The sequence below is a fragment of the Manis javanica genome, chromosome 9 (assembly GCF_040802235.1).
Source record: "Manis javanica isolate MJ-LG chromosome 9, MJ_LKY, whole genome shotgun sequence".
NCBI lineage: Eukaryota > Metazoa > Chordata > Mammalia > Pholidota > Manidae > Manis > Manis javanica.
In genome coordinates this window covers 67,911,358-67,938,265 of record NC_133164.1, presented here as the reverse complement: position 1 = coordinate 67,938,265, position 26,908 = coordinate 67,911,358, and the positions used below count along the sequence as shown (strand labels likewise).

Here is a 26,908-nt window from a genome sequence, read left to right as displayed (position 1 = left end):
TCCGAGAGGAACACGAACTAGTTTTGTTTTCACCTAGATTCGACACCTTACAAGTGCTACCGTACATGAAAGAACCACTTGTAATACATCTAACAGGGTTTCCACACACAAACATTAAAGATTAGCTTTTGTTATGAACAAAACAGACGTTACTATAGGGAGCTGTTGACTGAATCAAAAACTGACATAAAAACCTCAAAACACAACTGCCGCCGCCTGCCCCGCCCGCCTCCCGGAGCCCGCCCCGCCTGCCCTTCCTCGCCTCCCGCGGCTCGGTCTCGGCGGTCCCCTCCTCCTCCGCCCCGAGTCCTGACTTTCTCCCTCCTTCCTTCAGAGGATGTCCTCCTTCCAGCTCAGCCTCAACCCGCTCAAGGAGCCGCTCGGCTTCATCAAGGTCCTCGAGTGGATTGCTTCTATCTTTGCTTTTGCCACCTGTGGAGGTTTTAAGGGCAAAACGGAAATTCAAGTGGGTTGTCGTAAATTTAATGACAACAAAACAGTTACTGCTACTTTTGGATATCCATTCAGGTTGACTCAGGCATCATTTGAGGCACCTAACAATGCAAATGTGTGTGATATAAATTGGAAAAGTTATGCCCTTATTGGAGATTACTCTTCTTCTGCGCAATTCTGTTACGTTTGCAGTCTTTGTCTTCCTGTACTGCATGCGCAATTCTGTTACGTTTGCAGTCTTTGTCTTCCTGTACTGCATGGCTGCTCTTCTGCTCTATGTTGGTTATACGAACCTATATCGGGAAAGTCGAAAACTTCCCATGGTTGACTTTATTGTTACTCTTATTGCCACTTTTTTATGGTTGGTGAGCACTTCAGCCTGGGCTAAAGCTCTTACAGATATTAAAGCAGCTACTGGTTACAGTATTGTCCAGGAACTTGAGCCTTGTAAGCATCCAGGAGTGATGTGGACTTTTGGCTCCGTGACTAGTATGGGGATCCCTAAATGTATCTGTGATCTTTGGCTTTCTGAATATGATACTTTGGGGAGGAAATGCATGGTTCGTGTACAAGGAGACCAGCTTACACAGTCCATCAAATACTTCTGCTTCTCATAGTCAAGGAGGTATCCCACCTCCTGGAATATAATTAAAGGGAGGAGTACACTGTATGAAACTTAGGTCTATACTATGACCTTTTATCAACATCTTGAGAAGCATTATTTGTTTCTAATAAAAGTAATGGCTTTTTCAATAAATTGGTGGGTTTAAAATTTTGCTTTTTTTACATAAAGCCTGTGCCTGCCTTTCCTAGAAATGTAAGATGTAAATGTATTCACATGTAAATTTGAAAATTCAGGTGACTATTGAGGTAATACACATTTTTAAATAAATGGTAATTTCTTCACTAAGTTTGTCTTCCAAAGTGTTTACACCTTTAGCCTTAACCTGTATCTTCACTCAGAAAAGAGCTGTATTATCATAATAGGAAGAAAATTTCTATTGGAATATACACTACTGTAAGTTTGTACAGATCATATACCTGTCTTTAAGCCTTGATTACATAAATCATATTTAGAAAAAAATGTTCAGGTCAGAATTTATATCTGAACATTGTTTATATGTTATGAAAATTTTTCAATTGCAAAGACTGGGTCTGTTTTATTTGTTTTTCTAAACGACCTACGTACTTAATACATGTGCTCAAATTATTTGGGAATGGGTTTGGAAATTTCTCATAGATGTATGGTTAATTGAGTAATTGTGTCACATGAGGTGTAAGCTTGCATGCTGCTGGCTGGTTGATAGACCTGCTATATAAGTAGAACGCAGACATGGCTCAGCGCACTGTTACATGCATGGGTGTTACCGTAGTGACACTTGTCTGCTGTCCTTTGTTCATGCTACTTGAGGGCAGGCTGAGAACCAGTCTCCCTGCTAGTAGAGTAAAATAATCCAGTTTTTGAAAACCCCATTTATAGGGTTAAAAAAATTAACATGGTCTTTTATTTTTGAAACATTTTAACATTTACAAGATTCAATGAAGTTGCTATTTTAACAATGATATTGTGAAAATAAATGCAATTTGAATTTCATGTTTAATGTTCATTTCACAAATGGATAATTAAGGAATTAATGCATCATAAACAAGGCATTTAGGTGAGCTCTTATGGATGTGCTGCTTTGGCACACACATTTGGGTATATTCTGAATACAGGGCTTCCTCAGTTTGCTTCCTAATCTTTTTGTTGTACAGGGCTAGGTTTCCTATTCTTAACATGTGATTGTTTATATGTGAAGCACATTTGCCTTATTTTTGTTGCTTTTGTGTTGTCAGTATGAAAATGTACATCTTTTATGCAACCAATTTAATAAAGAAATTAAAAAGAAAAAAACCCCTCAAAACAATGTTGAGCAAAGGAGCCAAATATAATCTGCTGGGCTCCCATTCGAATCCGATATGAAAGCAGGCAATCTGTGGTATCAGAAGGTAGAGGAGCCAGCAACACGTGACTGGGGAGGGGCACAAGGGGATTTACGCGATTCTAATCTCAATGACTACTCTCGGCCCCACGATTGGAGCGCAGCTGTTGGGGGGCACGCAGGCTGTTCCTCTTTGCATCCCTAATGTACTTCATTCCCACTCCCCATCTTTTTTGAAAACTACTGGCTAATTGGAAAATTAAATTGCATACTAAGTGATATCACGGAATGAGTATTTTATTCCTATTACGAATTTACTACATGGATTTGTTTTTTGGTCACATCGTCTCTACAAAGCCTGAAGTGCCATGACTGCCACAAAGGGTTTGCTCTTCTGAGTATCAGCCCTCCTGGGTTCGTGTGTGCAAGTCATGAGTCCCTGACGGTCACAGTTAATGCCAACCAGCCAACAGTGTACGACACGGTATTTGGCAAGTGTTCCCACAGCTCTGACAGCTTACTGAAGGCCACTCTCCATGTTTAACTGGGCTTGAAAGCCCCAACTGGCAACTTGAAAAACAGCTCTTATATTGATTAAAATTTGAAATAAAGATAAAATAGGAAAGTAAATTCAGCATACAGTACCAGCATGTGGTAGCTCTGTCTGCTCCACTTTTTTAAGTGCAGAATAAGGGGTTATCTCCTGCGTGCCTTCCAGGGTGAGTTATGAGAGCTAAATGTTACCAGGTTTGTCTCTAGACAAAATTTTAATTAGACACACAAGTGGGAGAAAACCACTTTTAATTGAAAAATAAAGCAATACATCTCAAGTAAGACTCTGTTTAACAACATAAACATATTTATTTGTTGAGGTAAATAGCTTCCCTGTAAGTTATAGTGAAATTTAGATATCAGAGTATCAATAGTTTTCCTCCTCCATCCTGACTCAACTATATGCACATTAAAAATTAGGTTGTCTCATGTAATTTGTGGAAAATAAATATGAATAATCAGAATGAACAGACAGCAGCAGACTCACAGACACTGAGAAGTGACTCGTGGTTACTATGGAAGAGGGGTGGGGTGGAGGGCTGGGGGTGAGGAGGATAAAGGGCACAAAAATTCCCAATCATTTATATACATTGGTCTTGGGTATTGTAGTACTGCACAGAGAATATAGCCACTGGTTCTACAACATCTCCCTATGCTGACAGACAGTAACCACACTATGAGGGTTGAGGATTTAATAATATGGATAACTGTTAAAGCACTGTCTTGTACACTTGAAACCAATATAAGATTCTATATCGATACTTGTTTTAAAAAAAATGAGGTTGTCTCACAAATTTGAAGTGTGAATCTGAAAACCTATCTCTATTACTAATCCTATGATGAAAGGGATATTTTAAACATTTCCATACTGAGTAATTTCCAGATAATAGCAAATACAGTCAATATTTTCCTTATGCGTTTATGTGAAAGACATACAAGGCTATTAATGATAGTTAACAAATCCAAAAAACTTCAAAACACATTTCATCAAGATGATATTTACTACCATTTCCCTTTAAAGAAGTTCTTGAATCTCAGACTGGTTTAACTTGACACTGGAAATATTAAACTTTGAAAGAATGTACCAAAGTTATTGCTTTAAACTGGAAAATGTATGGTCAAAAGTCTCTTTTTAAAGAGTTCATTAAAAGCTATTCTTACAATACAGTTCTGTAACTGCAGAGAAAAGGTTCAAGCACATAGTGAACATCACCCTTCTGAATGACAGAACAAAGGCCTATGTTCACTAAGATGTATGGCTTTTTGGTGACTGTTACTACCTATAAAGTCATTACTGTTTGACTGAAAAAGGTTTTTACAAAACTCCACTTCCAAAATTAACATTTTTATTAAATCAAGTTAAAAAAATGTTCACTGTAGAAAAGTCAACAAGGAATTTAACAAAACCAAAATATACTTTTTATACAATATATGTATATATTAGCAGCAAACTAGTTCAGAGATTTTCTTTTATGTTCTTTTAGTTTTTTTTTTAAAGAAAGCACAATGTGCATTAGAATGGAATGTCACGATGTTAATCTACTCTTCACCTTCTGTTCTGTGGTTTGGGCCTTCTGGTACATGTTATTTTATGATTCTCATTAATGAATACTAAGAAGAAACTCAGCTGTCAATAAAAAGTGGTGAAACAGAATGGCTGGTAGAATCTGTTTCACTGCTTCAGTAACGTGTTATCTCTGAGAATAACAAATGAGCACCATATAAATAGATTAATTGTGCATGTAAACTCAATTTTTAAAGTGTGATAGTAGTCAACTAGACCACTTAGCATTCAAATATTACTTTTTAAAAGTCTGGTGATATACAAAAATTTATTAAATCAGACAAATACTTCAATCCCACATTGCTTATCCATTTTAAACACTAGGAAGTCTGCATATTATCTGACAAACTGCATGCATACGTGTGTACACACACATACTAAAGTGTCTGTGTATGTACATATACATCTTTAGTGCTGCATAAATTTCTAAACTGAGATGAAGCCAAACCTCTTTTAAATATATATGTAGAATATAATACTACCAACTGAAAGTTCCTAATAAAAGCTTCATCTTAGCTAATCTGAAATACTGGTCATTGAAAATCCTGGGGCCAAAGAGCTGAAATTCAGCTTACAATACTTGAGGCTTACGAATCAGTCAGCCAAACAAACAAGATTTGAAATTAACAACTGCTCATCAAAGAAATACATTTTTCTCTCGATATTTCCTTCTAAGAGCAAAAAGGAAACATCTTTATAATGAGCTTTTACTTCTTAGTTATAATTTTTAAAGAAATCTCACTAGTCTTCAAAAATACTGAACACTATATAAATATGATTTTCTTATAGTTGAATTCCACAGCTAGAATCTGTATTAAAAAAGCCTCCTTTTGAGTTGGGCTTGGGGTTGATTAATGATTGTGCATTGAGTCCCCTATACAGAATTTTATTGTTGTTAACAACCATTTGATCAATAAATATGAGAGATGCCCTCTTAAAAAAAAAAAAAAAAAGCCTCCTTTTGCATTGTTTCCTTTAGCCCTTCAAGTTTCCATTCTGCACCTCTGACATTTGGTTCAGCTCTGTGAGACTTCACCCACACCATGAAGATCTGCTCCTGGGTGCCTCCCTGCACAGTAGCTGCAACGGGAGGAACTGCACCAAGGTCATCAGCAACACAATGTTACAAAGACAAAGTACAACAGGGAGTCCCTTTTCACCATTACATTAATGAAATATAATCCTTTTAATGCTTTTACAGATAAAGTCCTAGCTTATTTTTTAACTTATCAAGAGGATGAAATTTATAGATATCCCACCTTTAATTTTCAATCAAAAATCTAAAACAGAACACTGAATTACTTTTATTAATATACACATCAAGTTATTCAGGTGACTTCAGGTAGCTTCCCCAGGAGATGGCACTTGCAGGTACAAAGATGCAGAAAATTCTGCAGTCTTCAGATGTTTGCTTGAAAGGATTCTTCAACAGCAGTTTGATACTGGGTTTCCTCATCCAGCTGAAGATTCTAAAACAGTAACATCAACGTGTCAACTGAAAAAACACACTCCACTCTTGCAAGCTTTTTCCCAATACATTACACATACTTGAAACAGTTTGTTTTATATATATATATACTATTCTTTTATATAAAAGATTTAAACACTTAATAAAAAATTAAGTTCAGTTTATTTACTTATGAATAATTGATAAAGAGGATCAGCACAGAATGAAATATGAGGATTAATTACAGTGCCTTCTGATTAAGTCATTCATTATAAGTACAGGTAAGGATAATCCACAATCATAAGAGATAAATTTTGTCATCTCCACGAAAAAACGCTGAATGTCGGAAGGTAAATATATTTTAAAGAAAATAAGCATCTATGGAATTAGGAGAGTTAAGTACAGCTTCTGAATCATCATGTGAAGCTAAAAACTATAGCTCAATCTTAGTTATACCACTATTAATTAACATAAAAAATTATATTTGGTAACTTATGGGTCGACTTTAGGCTTTCCACTGATAATCTCAAGTAATTAAAGCTGCATATTCTCCTGTGGAGAGGTAAAACAATCTGACCATTACAGCCGACGTGGTTTGCAAAATGTTTTTTTTCCCAAGACACAGTAACATTTCCAACAATGAGAATTTAAGAATAACATAAAATTACTTCATAAAAATTCTAAAATTATAAGCTTACACCTGAATTCTGCACACATTTGAATAGTTATTTTAAAAGAGTAAAATTAAAAAATGCAAATTCCACAAAGTAAGACAACCTTTATCAAGAATAATGTATCTCCAACACTGGAGAGCAGAGAAAATAATTAAGTTATGTTCTTGCCTTTGTCAGAACTGTGCATGCCTGTGCTAAATAACCCAAACTGGAAAGTGAGAGTGATTTTTGTCAGGATTCATCTCAAGCTGCATAAGGTTTTAATTCACTGTCAGTGAATAAAGTGCAATTTCACAACTGATAAAACAAAAATCATCTAATTCTTTAAAATTATCATTACACATCTGGGAGGGGAAATTAGCCCTATGTTTTGTTTTGGGGATTCATTTTCATGTATGTAACTTTCTTCATTAATTAAGGTGCTTCATTTTTAAAAGGAACATATCCCACATGCAATAAGGGAAATCTATTATAATGGGCTTAGCAAACAACTTAAACTACATGAGCAATACATCCTCCTCCATTCATTGTACCAATTTTACTATTCCAGCAGGCACAGCTTTCCCTTAAATCTAGACAGTTTTCATACAAATCATTATTCTGTTAATCTGGGGGCTTTGCTCTTTCTCTAATTATCACCCTAGCAGAGGTGGACATAAATTCAGCTTTCACCACTTCTACAAACCAAATTCACCTATTATTATAAAAATAACAGAACTTGCTCTATAGCCACCAAGTACAGCACAACAGCTTGCCTCAAAACTCAAGTCTAGATGAAAAAGTTAATTTAACTTGAATATTTAAATGGTGTTTTCTTCATCTTGAATAATTCACTTACCACAAATTCTCCATAATCAAACTGATGTCTTTGATTTAGATGACTAACGAAATTTCTAGTAATCTGACTAGGATCTCCCCAAGGAAGAGACACACAAATAGGACATGTCTACAAGAAACAGAAACGTTTTAAATAAAAAATGATCAGAATAACCAGTTTAATTTTTAAGTTTTAAATTTTAATTACTGTTTTAAGTTTTAATTATTAAAGATATTAAAATACAGGATTATGTTACCAAATATACTGACATGAAAAGCATTTCTAGGAGCCAAATTCCAAGGCTAGATCATTTCCTAACCACACTACCTTTAGATAGATTATACTAATCTAACCAAAAGAGATTTAATACATTTCATTACTTAAATCTCCAATTGTACACAATTGTTTCAACAGAAACATCAAATCCAGCCTTTAAAAATACCAACTGTAATGATAGTTATCATTAACCTGTATGTAATCTCATTTGACCACACAACTGTGATATAATGATTAGCTTATTTTCATTTATAAGTGAAATGAAAGTGAAGTAAACAATAAGTTGTTCCTTTAAGGTTTTAAATGAAGTACATATTAAAAAGTGAATGGATAACACACTGAAATAAAATAAAATGGAACTTACAGTAATTGGACTGTAGCCAGAGTTTGTGCTATATTGAATATAACGCAGAAACAAAAAGTAGATGGTTTGTCTCCCTTACTATTAGGAGAGAGTTTAAGGGTATCATCAATAATTACTGAGGCATATTCTTTCACAATTTTTTCTAGTACAGCCACTAAAAGGGTATAGAAGTATCTCAATCCTTTATTTATGTTTCCTTCTATTTTTATTTCTGAAGAAAATATTTATAACGTTTTGTTGAAAAGAAAGTATCTCCGCCAGCTCAGCTGCTCCTCCATCTGCTGTGAAACTCAGGTTCCAAACGAGGAGTTGCAGGACCACTAACCCACTGTTGGATCCTGCCTGCCACTCTATCTCCCTCATTCAGGCAAAAAGCCTTTCCCTCCTTCTTACATACCCTCAAAATGGCATCAAAAACAATGTATGACTCTTTTCCATCCTAGCTTTATGCATCATACACTAGATTTGGCAAGGATACAATTTAAAATATCTACTGACTTCACTCCTCCTTGACAGTGCTTCTACCCACAATGGATGCTACTGACCAGATGCAGCCGCCCGCATCCCACAGGCCAGGAGACTGACAGGTCCCGCCAGTCAGGCCCGGCCACGTCTTGGGAAGGAGCCCTGACCTCATCTTCCATCATTTCACTCTTCTTCAACCTATCACCCTACATCACCTTCACAGTAAGCACCTTCCCTTTTGTATGTGACTTGCTAGAATTTCAAATATCTCATTTTGCTTCACAGTCATCAATATTTGGTGAAAAAGATCTCTCTTACAGATAATATCCCATCCAAAGGTAAATCAACTACCCTCCCCTTCTGTATACATGAAGTGAAATAAATGGAACAGCATACTTTAAGCAAGAAGGCTGTCATAAACAAAGGTACTTACCACAGGAACTATCTGAAATAGGTGTTCACTGTTACAGTGGTCCAGTAAACGCTGTCTGGTGAAATTTGATTCTTGACACAAGGGGCACTTAAAGGTGGGCTGCCCAGAAGAACTATAAAATGATTTTAAGTGACATACAGTTTAAAATCATAACATAAAAATTATGCTCTTGTAATTTCCTGACAAATGACTCTAAGTCTCTCTTAAAATTATTATTCAAAGATTCTCCCATTTTGAAAGAACTGTGTTTTAAATAAATGATCTATAACAGCTGTTCTGAAACAATCTCAGTTTACAGTAAGCAGCCTAGCATCTCAGGTGCCTCTAAGACCTAAACAAAAACAAAAACAAATCCAACTGCTTCATTAGACCCAAACAGCAAAGGCATTTATGTGAGGCCTACAGATGTCACTGTACATTCCTTGAAAACAAATTTTTTTTTTCAATTTAAACAAATTTATTTAAAACAACAAGACACTTGACTTGAAGGGAAAATCCTCTAGGATTCATTTATTTTAAAGTAATTTATCCCTACTTAGAGATATTGCCCTCCATGTAACAGCCACATACAAAAAAGTTATAAAATTGTCCTTGGTTTTACAATGATTCAATTAAAAATATTAAAATGCTCCAATCGAACAAGGTATGGTCCCAGAGTGTCCCAGTTTGGAAATCCCATATCTAGAAACTTAAAACTTTTAAGAGACTTTCATCAATGTTATTATTTTGAACCCATCCCAGTATCTAGGAATCTAACGTATAAAATTCACAGGAAAAGTAAAACACAAAAGAATTGATCATCAGAATGATCAACATTTCAAAACACTTTGAGGTTCATTCATCACTAGGTTTTAGTACCTCTGAATTTCAGAAAGGGACAGACAGTTCAATGCTGACAACTACCTAAATCATGCAAAGGAGCCTGACCCCAGTGAAAGAGGAGAGCTAAACTCTTCTAATTTAATGTAATCCATAAAAGCAGCAACTGCATCATTTACTTCTAAACTGGCAGCATCTTGCATTATGTCTGATCATTTAACTGAGAAAAAAAAAAATGTTTCATTTAAAAAATTATTATTACAAAGTGATTTTACTTATTGAAGCAGCAGAATTTTCAAAGGCTTACCTTGTATTCTCTTGATAAGTTTCTGTGTTATCAGATGTGGATGTTTCACTCCTATTACTTAAGAAGCATGGGGGGGCAGTTAATACCTCAAGTAATAAAGTACGCTACAGATTCATGAACTTGAATTACTAATGTGACTGGTCTGAATTTGTTTTAAAAGCCTGAACTTCAAATAGTTTTGAACTATATGATAGAATTAGTTAACTTTTCAAAAAAACCCTGCTGATTAGATCTATTCACATCCTTTAAAATTAACCTCCTCAGTTAGAAAGTGTGGCAATTACAGAAGTCTGCAGACTTATCTTAAGTCCACAGCATGATAGCATTTCCCCAGTTCCTTCAGACTTTCACATGAATAGACCTCTCTGTCTTTGCCTAGACTATGAAGTTTTTGAATGCTGGGGGAGAATCAAGATTTCATAAACTTTTTGACTTCTAACTAGGATATAGCTTGAAGTTGTGGCCTCCAAAGTGAAGAAGGCTTAAGAAAACAATTGAACTTTCAGCCTCTTCAACAAATGGTGTTGGCAAAACTGGACAGCTACATGTAAGAGAATGAAACTGGATTACTGTCTAACTCCATACACACACAGGAAAACTCAGAATGGACCAAAGACCTTAATGTAAGTCTGGAAACCATAAAACTTTTAGAAGAAAACATAAGCAAAAATCTCTTAAATACAAACATGAGCAACTTTTTCCTGAATGCATCTCCTTGGGCAAGGGAAACAAAAGCAAAAATGAACAAATGGGACTACACCAAACTAAAAAGCTTCTATACAACAAAGGACACCATCAGTAGAACAAAAAGGCATCCTACAGTATGGGAGAATATATTTGTAAATGACATATCCAACAAAGGGTTAGCATCCAAAATATATAAAGAACTCACACGCCTCAACACCCAAAAAGCAAATAACCCTATTAAAAAATGGGTGGAGGATATGAACAGACAATTCTCCAAAGAAGAAATTCAGATGGCCAACAGGCACATGAAAAGATGCTCCACACATTGCTAATTATCAGGGAAATGCAAATTAAAACCACAATGAGATATCACCTCACACCAGTAAGGATGGCCAAAATCAAAAAGACTAGGAACAACAAATGCTGGTGAGGATGCAGAGAAAGGGGAACCCTCCTACACTGCTGGTGGGAATGTAAACTAGTTCAGCCATTGTGGAAAGCAATATGGAGGTTCCTCAAAAAATTCAAAATAGAAATACTATTTGACCCAGGAATTCCACTCCAAGGAATTTACCCAAAGAAAACAACTTCTCAGATTCAAAAAGACATATGCACCTCTGTTTATTGCAGAACTGTTTACAGTAGCCAAGATATGGAAGCAACCTAAGCATCCATCAGTAGATGAATGGAAAAGAAAATGTGGTACATATACACAATGGAATAATATTCAGCCATAGGAAGAAGACAAATCCTACCATTTGCAACAACATGGATGGAGCTAGATGGTATTATGCTAAGTGAAATAAGCCAGGCGGAGAAAGAAAAGTACCAAATGATTTCCCTCATGCGTGGAGTATAAAAATGAAGCAAAGTTGAAGGAACAAAACAGCAGCAGACTCACAGACTCCAAGAAGGGACTAGTGGTTACCAAAGGGGAAGGGTGGGGGAGGGCAAGTGGGGAGGGAGGGAGAAGGGGATTGAGGGGTATTATGATTGGTGCACATGGTGTGGGGGGTCACGGGGAAGACAGTGTAGCACAGAGAAGACAAGTAGTGACTCTGTGGCATCTTACTACACTGATGGACAGTGACTTCAACAGGGTATGGGGGGGACTTGATAATACGGGTGAATGTAGTACCACAATGTTTTTCATGTGAAACCTTCATAAAAGTGTATATCATTGATACCTAAAGAAAAAAGAAAAAGAAAATAATTGAACTTTCATTTTATTCCTTTTTTTCCAAAAAATGAACTAGGCTTTCCACCATGTAACATACAGAACAATGAGATCTCTCACTGGGATCCCATGCCAGAGCATCATGTCCTATGGAGTATAGAGGGATCTTGAGGGACAAGTGGGCACTCCCAAAGGGTGCTGCTACTTATGTGTCACAGAAGGTCATTAATGTGGTCACTTTCTAAAAACAAGGCCTTTCAACAGCAGAAATGTTAAATCAGAAATGAGACAGGTAGAATATAAAAGGCTGTACAACATAGTCTGTTCTTGTATCACAAAAGTTAGAAAACTGGTTATTTTTCCTTTATAAAAACTAGCAGTATTAAGCATCTATGTAACAGATAACCTAACTTTTTTTTTTTCATTTTCTTTGGTTTGCTTTTCGTAATAAAGCTACAAAGAACAGGATGTATCTGGTATAAAGATACCTTTCCAATGACAGTTCCCTTCGTGAATATAATGATGCACCTTTCCACACATACTCCATGCCGGGCAAACAGCCAAGCTTCCCTGCTTCCACACCCCAATAGGAGCCTACTATTTTGCACCTTTCTAGCAGGTATCAATCTGCCTCTTCAGGTAAAGGCAGCATTTTAACAATGTGGAGACTAAAAACTGCTTTTTAAAATAATCTCAAACTATGGAGAGTATATTTGTTAAACGGATATTATGATTTTGTTACCAGAAACATGTGTATAACCTCTTTTTAAATATTTCATATCCATACATTTAAACTCAGTAAATTATTCATTTTTTTTAATCTTCCAAAGAAATATAATCATTGGATTTTGAATGTGCCCTTCAAAAATACTTTAACAACTGCTGATTGGTTTATAAGAACTCTTACATCAACAAGGAAGATAAAAATCTCAAGAGCTCTTTTGATATTTAGTGAATCAGATTGAAAATTTTAGTCTCAATCGATGCATACTTCTTCCATTTGGATCTACATTTTTTTTGTGTGATAGATACCTTGTTAAGCCAGGATAGTCAATAAAACCAATTATCAAAGTAGAGTGAAATTAAATCCAAATCTTTGAATTACTCTGTCACAGTGGTAAACTAAATGTTTTTTAAACTTTAGAAAGCATAATCAACAATGTTTCAGTAAGTTTTAATAAAACTTTAAGAATAAAACATTATATACCATTAAGTAAAGCGAAACTTATTTTTATACCAACTATTTCATCTTTATCTCACCTAAATCGTGAATGTTTTATAATGTACATAAGCTATCAGTATTATAAAATACATGCATTGTTTTTAAACAAGCATACATATACGGGAGTATATGGTCCACTTGGTTCACTGATGGGGTATGCAATCACAAACTGATCTAAAACATCTTAATATCAAAGTTAATGCCCTTTTCAAATGCCTTTTCCCTTTCATCTTCCATTACAATTCTGTTTTCCATTGTTACTGGCATCACCATTCTAATCGTTCGTAGTCATCCTGTATTCGGCCTGGGCTATATTACTGGTAGCCTACTCATTCACTGCAGAAATGCAGGAAGCGTTTCAACAACAGAAAATCTATTACTAACTATCTACCACATTATCAATTAAAAAATATATAATTTCATGTGATGCAAAAAACCATTCAATAATGGAAACAAAAACAAAAAAATCCTCTGAATCAGGGAATGGAACCAGATGTATATATTTTTTTAATCCACAAAAGATTTTGATTTGAGTAGGAACATTTAATGAGGAAATTTTAAATTCAGAGTAATGGCACCACAGAACAGATAAAAATTATCTTTATTAAAAAATGACAATAAACATACTTAAATAGTAAAAATTTTGATCCATTACTAAAATCAAGAAAAAGGTACCTGCTATTTAATATTGTATAGTAACTTAGTTCATGCAAAAGTATGAAATGAATCAGAGACAAAACTGTATTAAAAAATCATTTTCTCTATTTAATAAATACATCTAAAAGAATCTACCAGTAAATTATTTACAATTATTAGAATAAATCAGCAATGTTGCTAAATACATTAACATAAAAATCCATAATATTTCTATTCACTAGTAACAGATTATGAAACAGGAAAAAAGATCTACTTATTTAGTAACAAAAACTACTAAGGTTTTAATAGGAAAAGATACCTACAAAAAAAAACCTATTTACATGTGTCCTAAATGGACTTCTTCATCACATTCTTTAAAAATGGGAGAGCTAGGCTTTATTTCTAGGTGGGAAAATTCCAGGATCTCTGCAAACAAATCTATGATTTCAATAAATCCAACCTCTGTCGTGCTTCTGATCAAACTCTTTACAGGGACTGTTGGGAAACTCCAAAAGTCTGATACCAAAATTCATATGCAACAGCAAAGGGCCAAGAATAGCAGAGACAATTTTGTACATAAAACATGGGGGCACTGGCCCTACCCAATATTGAGGCTTACTGTTAAGAGCTGCAGGAGTTAGGATAGAATGACACCAGAGGAATAAGCAAACACACCCGCAGAGCAGAATAACAGAGAGGTACGGGACCAAAGTGTCATAAATCAGGGGGAAGAATGGACTTATTAACAAATGGTACTGGAGCAAGCGGTTAATCACACGGGGAAAAATTTCTACCTCACATTTACATACCCAAAATGAATGTGAAAACCACAACTTTTAAACTGCTAAAGAAAAAAATATCTTTTATAGCTTTGATGTGGGAAAGGATTTCTCAAATATGACACAAAAAATAAAAACCATAAAGAAAATAATTATTTATATATCTATATATACACACCCACACGAAAACATAACATATAATACTTTTGTACATCAAAAGACACCATAACAAGACTAGCCAAAGAAATATTTGCAATCAGGCAACAAAAGCAAACAGACAAGCAGGACATCAGATGAAAAGGTTTCTGCCCAGCAAAGGAAACAATCACCAGAATGAAAAGGCAACATGTGGAATGGAAGAGAACACTGCAAAGCACATGTCTGACAAAGGGACGATCTCCAAATATAAAAGAAACCCCTGAAACTCAATAGAACAGACATCCGTCCAAAGGTAACACAAACAGCCATGGGACACCCAAGTCAAACCCACAGGGGTCTCTCTCCAAACCTTCACTTATAACCATGTTACGCTGCTTCCAGCACAGCAAGACTAAGGGACAAATAATTCAACATGGCTCAGGCATCACACACTGATGGGTAGCCAAGAAGTAGAAGGGCTACAAGGAGAGGCAAGTGCCAGATCAGAAAGGGCTTTAGAATAAAGAATTTTGTCTTACATACCAGTTCTTGTATTTTAGATAATGGAACCCTTTGAGAAACACTTGGCATTCTCTCTCCAGAAAAATACACATACACACAATTTTGGCAGTTTATGTAGTGCACAGAGCCCCTACTGGCTCACTGAACCCAGGGTGGGAAGCCCTGCTATGGGTCCATGTTAAGTCATTGACAAAGTACAGGGATGAAAGTACAAGGACAGGGAGAAAGAGATCAAAATGGTGCTTCAGAAATACCATTCTGGCAATAGTACATAGGGCAGATGAGAGCAAGACCACCAACTAAAAGCCCACTACAACAGTTCAAGTGGGAAATGATGAGGGCGTGAGCAAGGGAAGTGACAAGAGGGACCAGAGAAAAGCTCGGGGAAGGAATCTTGCCATTAGGAATCAAAGTGGATGTGAGGAATAAGAGGGAAGAAGGCAGGTCTTCTGCGAAGAAACTTCGGTCATTTAACAGGGGGTACTTGCATATCAGATAAACTAAGAACTTCGCTAAGAGCTGGGATACAATGTGGAGTAAGACATACACCATCCCTGTACTTAGGAACAAGCCATTGGGTTAATAACAAAGGGTTGAGTGATTCCCATAATAAAGCACAAGGGATGAAGAAACCTAAGGCGATTTTGTATTTTTAAATCACGTAACAGGAGTGACCCATTCACTCGATGACACTAAGTCAAGCAGCATGAGAACCTAAAACAGTTTTGCAGCCTAGGCAATCAGCAAGTTAGGAAAGACCTTTACAGGACAGCTTCAACTGGGAGCAGAGACGCCCAAGGGCAGTCCGAATGCTTCAGAGTGTTAGGTTACCAAACACCAACAACTTGCCAGGAGGACCATCTCAGATGCTGTGGAACACCCTGCGTGCACGCGTCCCCATGCCTGTGCGCTGGCCCCCGGGCCTGCGAGTCACACACTCCTCTGCGCCGGGACAGCACAGTGCTCGCGCCCAGGGAACTCAAGGTATGAGCAGCCCAGGAGAGGGCAGCGCTTCCTCTGGGGTTCAAAGGGCACGGCTCTTAGAGAGGCTCTAAGGTGGTCCTGATGAATGTTCTATTTTTCAAACTGCATTAGTGGGTAACTGGGTATTTTTTTAGTCACTATTTTTAGGACAACACATGTGTATTTTGACCATTCTGTATAAAATACATTTCATAAAAATGTTTAATATACATAAATCAGAGATAGTAAGATATAAGTCAAGCCAAAACGTAGTTTTAAAAAAATTGAGACTGAAATAGAACTAAGAATTTGTAGTACCACTTCTAACTTTTACATTATGTGACATCCTATGAGAATAAAAATCCAAACAACTCTTAGCAAAAAGAGATTCTAGTTTGCAAATAGTTGGAATTTTCTTGAGTTTTCAAATAATTTAAGTTGCAAAAGAAAATAGCCTTCGATTCTCAAGTCTACTTTTTATTTTTTTAAATGTAGATTTTCTTAGAATAATTTTTAACTAACATAAGCTTAAATATATCATAAAGTTGCTCTCCCAGAAGCAATCTTAAATGATTAATCTTTTGAAGACAAATGAAATAGTTCTGATACTAGGCAATTTACATTAAACACACACACACCAAAACACACCTTATCATATAGTTCTCTAACAATTTCAACTATAAAACTTCTCTTTTTAAGAATAAATATTGTTGGGGAAGTGGGGCAGGGCCAGGGTCAAAAAAAGGAATAAATACTGCTTACCTGTTCCCTATGGAATCTTGAGAGATCTGAAAGTTTGGAATGATAGAGGAAACACCATATTCATCTTGATACTTCTTACAAGATTTGTAATGATGTCTCATGCGATAGAATTTAATCTGTAAGTTATTGATTAAAATGTAATGTGACTTTTAACTTAAAATAGAAGTCAAAAGACTTGAGATATTGTCAACAGGGGGGAAAAAAGAGAAATAGTAAATACTCCATTTAAATAAACAAGAGCTTTTCAAGTAAATGATTAAATTTTTAAGAAGTAAAAATAATAAATTTCTGTCCATTACAGATGTAAATTCACTGCAAAAAAAATACTAACAAATGATTTTATATTTGAAACAATAGTAACAGAAAACATAAGATTAAAAGTACTACTACGAGGTTGCCTCACAGTATCGAGAATTTTATTTTTAACTGCTGCCACCTGGCAGTCAGAAAGCACTTGAAGAGGATGAGCTCCAGGTTAACTCTAGAGCCTTTTCCAGTTTCTCAATGAGGAGGAGAGCCAGAATCACTCATGTGTTTTTCCAGCTTCACTTCATTGCCCTGTCAGTTAACATCTCCCTCAAAGAGATGGAAAAGCAGATCTGACTTGTGTGAATCATGAAGCAGCAAGTGGTTTTGCTCACTGATTTTATTAACTGTTTGAAAAACTGACTGCAATAAATCCACAAACACATGGATATACTCAAATCCTAACCACCCCTCACCATTTCACTCACTCTCCAAATGATGGAATAAAATCCAGATGGGGGAATTAATGCCAGTTATTTGCCAATATCTGATTTTCCCACCTGTTCCTTAACAATTAAGCAGTCCTCTGCCAAGTATTCTGTGATTTCTTAAATAAACACACGCAAAGAGGGTTGCTAGAGTTCCTTCACTACATAAATCCATTTGGCACATTTCTATGTGCAAAAATGCAATAAAGATGCTACCATCAGAAAAACTATGCACGGGTTCAATTGGTAGCAGAGCAGGGTTCAAATGACTTAAATGCCAGTTTGTTTGTTAGTAGGTGGTCAATGAGCAATTACTGTGAGAAAAATATCACACTAGAAATTATGCCAAATTTAAAGATTTAACCTTTCAGTCTTTGCTCTCCATAAATTTATAATCTACTAAACTCTAGAGTCACAAGCTTCGTTGGCCATTTCTACCCAATTCCCACCCGAAGTAACGGCTCTCTCTTGCTGTACCTGTTTTGCACAGCACCTGCAGCGCCCAGAAAACTTCCTCATGACATTCTCAAGGTCTAAGGCCCGTTCAGGACACGCTCTCTCTCTTCTAGTCACATTTCCACGACAAAGGGGACAATGTATTCCGCTTTCTCTCATTGCAGTCAGGAAACATTTTCTACAGAAACTAAACCAAACATATGTGACATGTTAACCACAGAAAAAGCATTCTTTTCATTTCTATGATTAAACACAAACAAGCAGTTATGCATAGGTGTTCATGCAAAATGAGTTAGGCTGTTCGCAGGTACATGAATCTCAGACTTTTAAAAACTATGTACATCTTTCTCAGAGTATACAAATAATAACTGGGCCAGATGGGAATATAAAAGAAATTACATTCAAGCATGCATTACAACTTTTAACACAGTATATGAAAAATAAACATTAGCATTACATAACATTATCAAAGGAAGCACGGTACAAAGGAATGCCTGGGTATCATCCTGTCTGCGCCTCATAGTAGCTGTGTGACCTTAGCCAACACACTTAACCACACTGGATTTGCATTTCATCCCCTTATAAAAAGAGAGACTGGTCCACATGAGCTTTTGTCGCAAACTGATTGATTTTTCACAATGCTGTCCCAGAAGGTATGAATAGATCACAGAACAGCATAAAAACTGACTTGGGAAATTCTAGAATAAGCAAAGTTGATAAGGTTTCTCTGCTAAGGAAAACTAAGTGTTGCCAAAATGTAAGTGGTCTGGAAATATGAACATTTCCCACAGTAGTGTGCAATGGAACATAATTTGAGGAATATTTAAGAACCTTCCAGTTGTCAACATTTTTAACCATCATTCTAATTATAACCAAACTCACTAAAAATTTTTTTCTTCTTCCCCAGCCCAATGAAATATCAAACTTGATCATTTTGCTTTTGGAAGAAACAGATAAATCACAGTCATCTGTATGTGGGACCCAGAGTAAGTAAACACTTAATGTAATCCCCTATAAATATAAATAAACCAATCTTCGTCATCTATACTAATCAAAGTTGAGAGGTAGTAGTGTCACACCGGATCACAGAATCTGAGTTTCCTCACTATGTAGCACTGGACAACTCACTTTTCCCTCTAAAATCAGTTTCTTCATTCACAAAATGATAAAAGTATACTTGACGGGGTTGTTCAGAGGATTAAAATAGGTGATGCAGTAAAATGCTCATCAATATTTTAAATAGTCAAGTGCTCCATAAATAGAAGCTAATATCAATAAAGGAGCATTAGAAGTGATTACCAATAAAAAGCATAAATTACAACATTAGAAATATTCATCATAACCTACAGTCAAAAAAATGCAAAGTAAACAAGACTGAGATACCATTTTTCAGTTGTCACACTAAAAATTAGTTTTAAAAATACTAATTATAACCAGTATTAGAGAAGATATGAGAATGTGCTTTAAGTTTCTGGATAGCAATTTGCATCAGTACTTTTTAAAATCCTTCCAGAGAGGGTGTCTCAAAAGTCTGAGTACCATTTCGACCTTTAATAACTTCAAAGTATGCATACTACAAAGTTACAAAAACTGTCATTTCTAAGTTGGTTTAAATTAAAAACTGAAAGTTTAATTGTCTATACTTTGAAACCTTTAAATAATACACTTTAATTGAAATTATTTGTTTTGGTCAGTGTTTGCATTCTTTAATCAAGGGGCTGTACAAGAGAAAAAAGAAGAGAGGAGTCAGAAAAAAAGCAAGGAAACAAGACTAACTGGAAAGGTCTAGACCATGATAAGATCTGCCCTAGAGGGAGGAGAGAGGGACAGAGGATCCCTTCCTGAGAGACACAGTGCTCAGCATTTGTGACCATGATGGGAGCTTCCTATGTTAAAAAATACAGCCAACAGAATTGTTGACAATTACTGGTGGGGGTACAAGAAAGCTAGGCAGTTCTAACTTAGAAGACTGAGTAAAAGGTGACAGACTACACTCACCAAGCAAAAATACTGGCAAAGAAGACTGAGTAGAAAGTGACCGTATTAACTGAGTAGAAACTGTTGGAAGAGTTGGTATGACAGAGGAATGATGAGTGCACATTCAAAGTAGCCACAAAAGCCTCAAGTTGTGACACACAGTGAACAACTGGATCTGGAAACAAGGGGGTAAATACAGAGAGCAGACAAGGTCAGAAGTGCACTAAAGAAACAATCAAGAGAAATATAAACATTTAAAGGAGCGTTCAGAGAAGAAGCATCAGAGAAACAGAAGAAGCAAGACTTAAAAACGTTACAAAAGCCAAGTCTAATAAGCTACCCAAAAGAAATAACTAAAGTTATGAAGACAACACTGTCACCAAACTATTAAGCTACTTTCCTCTTTAAATAAGGAAGTGAAACTGTTAACAATGTTCATACCAGCAAAATTCCTCACAAAGAGATAACCATGCATGAAAATACGGAGCTTGAGTGAAAGAAATGAAGCAGAACAGTAAATGTTAGTTGGTAAGTTAGTCAATATGCTTGCTAATTTAACAGTCAAAAATAAACATAGAACATTCAAAGACTGAAACAGCCAAGATGCACACACAAAAGTGGATAAAATAAAGCAAAATTTCAAAGCACATTTATTATTTCACTAAGATAGTAAAATGAGGTAACACTACATATCCACCAGGACTTACATGAAAAAGGTGAAAAATACCAAGTGCTGGTGAGGATGTAGGCAACATGTATTGCACATGTATTGAATTCATGTGCAATGCTATGGGAGTGAAACAAACACAGCCATCTGGAAAATTAATACAACCATTTGGAGAACGATGTGGCAGTATCTACTGTAGCCCACTCTTTCCACCCCAAAGTACATACCCAACAGAATTGCACATATGATCAGAAATTTCCTAAAGAGTTCACAGCCACACTAGCAATAATAGCCAAAAGCCATGCCAATGTTCATGAATAGAGTAACTAAATACATTGTGGCATATACACAAAATGAAATTACAGTATGCTGTAATGAGAATGAAATTGGATTAACATAATCTTGGGCTAAAGAAGCCAGATGCAAAGAGCATAAAACTGCATGATTCTATTTAAAGTACAAAGAGCAGGTAAAACTATATTGCTCAAGTCAGAAGAGTGGTATCCTGGAAGAGGCTGGGATGCACTCCTTAGAGAGCCAAGTATTAGGAGTTTCAAGAGTGCTGGTAATGTTCTGTTGCTTGATATGGGTGCCGAATACACAGGTGTCCTCAGTTTGGGAAAAATTCATTGAGCTGGACATTTATGTCAGGGTACTTTCTGTTATGTATATTATACTTAAATTAAAATGTTTTTAAAATAGAATAAAAACAAGGGTAATAACCCGGTCACAATTTATTTTCCAACTGGGCTTAAAAACAGAAAATTGCTAGAAAACTTCCAGAGCTAAAATATGTCTGCAGAATGAGACACAACTGAATTCCTGGTACAGTGAATTTTAAAAGAACCACACCCAGACAGATCACTGAAATTTTTAAATAATGTTTTTTTCTCCCAACTTCTATTGGCTTCCAGAAAGGGAGAAAAAAAAACAGATTACTTACTAAGGAAAGAGAATCAGATTAGTATCAAACTCATCAGCAGTAAAAGACAGACGACCAAACAGGAGAATGATGTGCTCGATGTTCTGAGAGAAAATGGCTTAAAACCTAGAAGTTCATCTTCTAGATAATAAATTACTTGCTTTATATACTTTAGGCATTTCTAGTAAAATGCAATTAACACTGGAAAACTCTGTGCCCTGGAAACCTGCACACTAAAACTTACGGGGCTTGTGGGAAAATGATTGGGGTAGACTACTGAGCAACCCCATCACAGACACTAACAGAGAGCTAAGTAAACCTAATAAAAATACTAACATTTACAAAGACCCTGAAAGTCCCAAATGAACACTTTACCCTAAGATTTATTTTAAAGGGGTGAGGGTATTATAAGGGATGGCTGAGGCTTGGGAAGTATGGAAATAAGAAACGAGAACCACACAATATCTATTCCGAGAGCGCTCATGACCAAACTGAGCCAGGAAGCCAGGCTGGGCATTTTGTGAGAAGTGTGTAGTTCAGTGACTGGTCCTATTCAGCTGAGTTTTAGTGAGCTCTGTTCTGGTATAATCTGTTGTAGAACAACAGAAAGTACCACTGTTCAATCTGTCACTCATCTTTAACCTTGTTAGTGGTCTTCTGAAATGGAAAATTTTATTTTTAATGTAGTCTAAATTTATTACCTTTTCCTAAGACGACTGTAGGTGTTTTTGTAGTCTTAGAAATTCAAGGTCGGATATTCCTCTGCACCCTTCTAAAACAAGTTTTGCTCATTACATTTAAGTTTTTAGTCTATTAAAAATAAAGACACAGCTCAATATGGTGTCACTAATGCTGCACCAAGTCACCAAACCAGGGCTTAACATCGAAATCTTATTACAGTTCCAACCTCTCCCAGAATGTAGTCTGTCAAGAATTTTCAGGTCAGCATCATGCATAAGATGATCTCACATGAGTCTTCTCCATTTTACCTAAAAGAAGACGAGGTAATCTGCATTATAAAACCCCTTGCTCTTCCCCCTAAGAGAAAGTGATCTTGCCTGAAACAATCCCTTTCTTTTGTTAATCACTTTCCCCACCCGTCTATAAAAACCATAAACTTTCTGCAACTCCTTGCAGCATCTTGCTAGAGGGGATGCTGCCAGATTCATGAATTGCTTCATAAAGGCAATGTGAGCTTCGAATTTACTTGAATTTTTTTTCAATACTATTGAAAAATATTTTTTTGTATAGTATACAGTAAAGCTTCCATATGCAAAGCCATTACCGAGTATTACTGTAGTGAATAAGCTATCTTTTCCCTATGTACTTGCCATGACATACCTGTCAAAAATAAAATTTCTAATACATGTGCAGGACCGTTGCTGGGCTTTCTAGTATGTTCTACTGATTATTTATCTACTGCTGAATCAACACCGTACTATTCTAATTACTAAAATTGCATAATATGTTACCACCTGAAAGGAAAGGAGCGACACATAGCAGCAATTCACCGGAGAGTTCCGCTTTATTAGGGAAAGGTGCTGGGTTATATAGGAAGGGGCATGAATTGATTGAGGTGTCACTTCTACGGGGCTGTTGGCTGTTGGCTAGGTGCTGGGATTGGGAGGGGGGCGAGAGGTGATTGGGCTTCAGGTGGCGCCGGCGGGAACTGAGGACCCCGAAGAGAAGCCGGAAGTTTGCCATCTTACTGGTGGGGACCCTTCATTCCCCCCTTTCTCCTCTATGGGTTTGTGGACGTTGCTTTCTCTCTGACTGCTTCTTGCTGAACAGGGGCATAGAAGGGAGTGAGGGTTTGAGGATTGGGAGGAAAGGGTTGATAGGATTCCCCACAGTAAGGATGAGTAGATGTGGACTTCTTCAGGTTGGAAATTAATGAAGGTTCTTTGTAACTATAGGTCGAGGACCTGTTGATTCTAATGGTGCTAAGAGGATATGGGTGTCAGGAGCTAGGCGTCTGCGGCCATTGTTTCCAGGAACAGTTTCCAGAGGAGAGAGGGGTCCACCTCAGCATGTGGTGAGGAGGTCACGTGAGGGTGAGGGATCTTCTGTGGCCAGAAGCTGGTAGTTCCTGAGTAAAAACTGGTTGAAAGCTTGATTTTTCTGACTTGGGATTTGATGAACTTTATTATACAGGGTAAGAAGAGACAGGCAAGAAGAATGATTATTATGGGGCCTGCAATGGGCCAGAGCTAGGTGAGGAGGGGGTTTGTTAGTATTGACGAGAATGGGTTGGAATTGGAAGCAGAGTGGAGACTAGAGGCAAGGTCAGTGAGTTTGGTAATGTCAGTTTCTACAAGCAGAGTGGAGACTGGAGGCAAGGTCAGTGAGTTTGGTAATGTCAGTTTCTACAATGCCGGATTCGTTGATGTAACAGCAGCACTCTTCCAGGAGGAAGACGCAGGTGCCGCCCTTCTCGGCTGTAAGCAGATCTAGGGCCCGCCGGTTTTGAAGGGTGATTTTAGCTAGCAAAGTGACCTGTCTTTGGAGAGAGGCTAGGGAATCGGCAGTGGATGTCAGGGATCCCTCAAGTTTGGCGTTGAGATCTCTAACTGCCCATAGAGAGTGACCCAAGGCTTCTCCCAAAAACCCTGCTCCAATGGCTGAGGTGATCTAAGAGATACCGACTATGATGGGAAGGAAAGCAGCTCTTTTCGTGCACGAGGGCAAGGGAGGTTGGAGCTCAAGGAATTCTGCCATGCTGTAAAGTGTAAACGGTGGGATTAGGGTGACGAGAATGCAGGGTGTATCGGAGCTGAGAGGCAGTGAGTTCAAAGGACTGCCATTACACTAAAAGAAGTATCCCGGTTGTGTAAAAGTCTTAGAGCCTGAGGTAGGGGTGTAGATAGAGAGGCAGTGAAGTGCGCTGGAGGGGGGTGGAGTTGGGCCTACACAGTGGTGGATGGTGAGATTATCTGCGTATTCTGGTTCCCATAGGGGTATGTCTGCCAGGGGGCAGAGGGGTTGTCTTTCTGCATGGAAGGAGTAGTTGGAAATATTAAGGGGCATGGCGGCTAGCAGTGGGCGCTGTAGTGATGCGCACAATAAACAACTGGCTGTGTTCAGGGTGTGGTTGAGAAAGATGGTGGTGTCCTGAATGAGCTGTAATGAAGAGTAGGAGAAATGGGAAGAGGGGCGGGGATAAGAAGATGAAGAGGCGCCGTCAAGAGTTTGGATAATGACTTTTTCGGAATGTCTGCTATCTGATGCAACTTGAGAGATCTGGGAATGAGAGGGAACATACTTTCAAGAGATATGAAGGGTACCGTGGGGGGTCAAGGACCCCCCCACCCGTAGTAAACTGAGGCTGTGACTCTGGCAGCCCATCAAGAGTCCCAGGGATCTGGGATTGATAAGAATGAGCCGTTGGGATATTTCATGAAACGGTTGGAGGAGTAATACTGTGGGTACTGGAAGTTACTCATGTAGTGAATGGCACAAGACTGGTAGGGACATCCCCTGTAGGTGTCTGGCCATCACCTGCAATAGGCTTGTTTTTGGTCATAGAGGAAGCAGAGGTAGGGAGAATAAGGGTAGCTGCTAGTGAACACTTCGGTGGAGGGAGGAAAGTGGAGGTACAAAGGCTCAGAGCAGCTTTTCAGAGGGCAGTCTGGTGTGGCAATGAGGGCAGTAACTTTTGTTTGATGCTGTGTGTAAGTCTGTCTGACTTTGAATCGCCATACAAAGGAGGCTGGGGTGGTGGGGAAGACAATAGGAATGAGGGAAAAAAAAGCGAGAGCGCAGTAAAGGAGGAAAAAGTCATGATTCGGGTATGGATGGCAAAGGGGGTGAACAGGATTTTGGAGGAAAGAGGACAGTAAGGTTAGGAGTCTGGAGGGAGGGAGAGTCTGTAAACTTTTGTAGGTTAAGAGATCTTTTAGGTGATGTGGGGACAGAATGGTAAGGGGCGCCCTGAATGTCAGTCTATGAGCTGCCTTCTGCAAGAGCTGTCTAGCGGCTAATGCCCGTAGGCAGGGGGCCCATCCCTGAACTGTGGGGTCTAATTGCTTGGAGAGATAAGCTACTGGGGCAAAGGATGGGCCATAATATTGGCCTAGGACTCCTAGAGCTTGACTGGACCTCTCATGAATGTATAATGAGAAGGGCTTCGACAAATCAGGAAGATGGAGAGCTGGGGCTTCTACAAGGGCTTGACGGAGCTTAATAAAGGAGTGTCGGGGTGAGGAGGATAATGGTTTTTTAGGGGAGGGGCTCTTGCTGAGGTCGTATAGGGGTCTTGCCAACAGGGAGCAGGGAAAAGTTGGGGATTTACGCTCTAAAATATCTAGCCAGGCTTAGAAAGGAAAGGATTTCTGTCTTGGTTTTGGGAATGGGCAGGTCAGAGAGGAGCTATTTTCTGTCTAAGGTAATGGACTTTCTTTGTTGAGATAGAAGGAATCTGAGGTAAGTGACAGGAGGGAAAGAGATTTGAGCTTTGACAGGGGATACTCGGTAACTTCTGGATGCTAGAAGGTTAAGTAGGGAGGCAGTGTCAAGTTGAGACTGTTCTCACGAGAGACTGCAGAGTAGAAGATTGTCTATGTATTATAATAAGGTGGACTTGGAGGGATCATGATGAAACTGTTTGAGGTACTGAGCTAGGACCTGTCTAAAAATATGGGGACTATTTCGGAAGCTTTGTGGCAAAACTGTCCAAGTGAGTTGTTCAGAATGTCTTGTGTATGGGTCCGTCCAGGTGAAGATGAAAAAATCTTGGGAGCAGGGGCTTAGAGAGATAGAAAAATGGGTCTTTGAGATCTGGGACTGAGAAGTGGGATGCTGAGGCAGGGATCTGCGATAAAAGGCTGTATGGATTTGGAACTAAGGGACGGATAGGGACAACGGCTATGTTGATGAGGCGAAGGTCTTGGACAAGGCGGAAAGATCTGTTGGTTTTTTTAACAGCTAATATGGGGGTATTAAATGGGGAGTGAGTGGGTCTGCTTGAATGATGGGTTGGAGGCCTATGAGGGCTGAAGTGGTTAGGGGGTATTAGGCCTGACAGATATACTGAGAGGGGTCACGTAATTTGATAGAGGCAGGGGGACATAGGGCCACGGAGGGGCTTGTAATGTCCTAAACTTGGGGATATACAGGGTGTATGAGGGCAGAACCGGAGCTTTCATTTGGTAGAGGGGGGTTGTTGGCTATGAGG

The 26,908-nt window shown here is 37.8% G+C and overlaps 2 protein-coding genes across 4 annotated transcripts in view; one reads left to right on the top strand and one right to left on the bottom strand.

Moving 5' to 3' along the window:
- Positions 1 to 244: 244 nt before the first annotated feature.
- Positions 245 to 1,230, top strand: LOC108390782 (synaptophysin-like protein 1). Its single transcript, XM_017650042.3, is given in 3 exon segments — positions 245 to 630; positions 674 to 947; positions 949 to 1,230. Coding segments are annotated over 3 exon segments (720 nt in total). The 5' UTR covers positions 245 to 337; the 3' UTR covers positions 1,102 to 1,230.
- Positions 1,231 to 3,159: 1,929 nt separating this feature from the next.
- The window catches only part of RNF138 (ring finger protein 138), a 45,857-nt gene continuing 22,108 nt past the window's right edge, over positions 3,160 to 26,908 (bottom strand). Inside the window, exons 2-7 of one of the 3 annotated variants that reach the window (XM_073212723.1) lie at positions 18,191 to 18,356; positions 16,980 to 17,095; positions 10,094 to 10,150; positions 8,968 to 9,079; positions 7,451 to 7,558; positions 3,160 to 5,960 (exon numbers count right to left, since the gene is read on the bottom strand). In XM_073212723.1, coding sequence (XP_073068824.1) covers positions 5,892 to 5,960; positions 7,451 to 7,558; positions 8,968 to 9,079; positions 10,094 to 10,150; positions 16,980 to 17,095; positions 18,191 to 18,356 — 628 coding nt within the window. In that variant the 3' untranslated portion in view covers positions 3,160 to 5,891. The remainder of the gene's footprint in view (positions 5,961 to 7,450; positions 7,559 to 8,967; positions 9,080 to 10,093; positions 10,151 to 16,979; positions 17,096 to 18,190; positions 18,357 to 26,908) is intronic. The other 2 variants (XM_073212724.1, XM_073212725.1) reach the window with 2 other exon arrangements.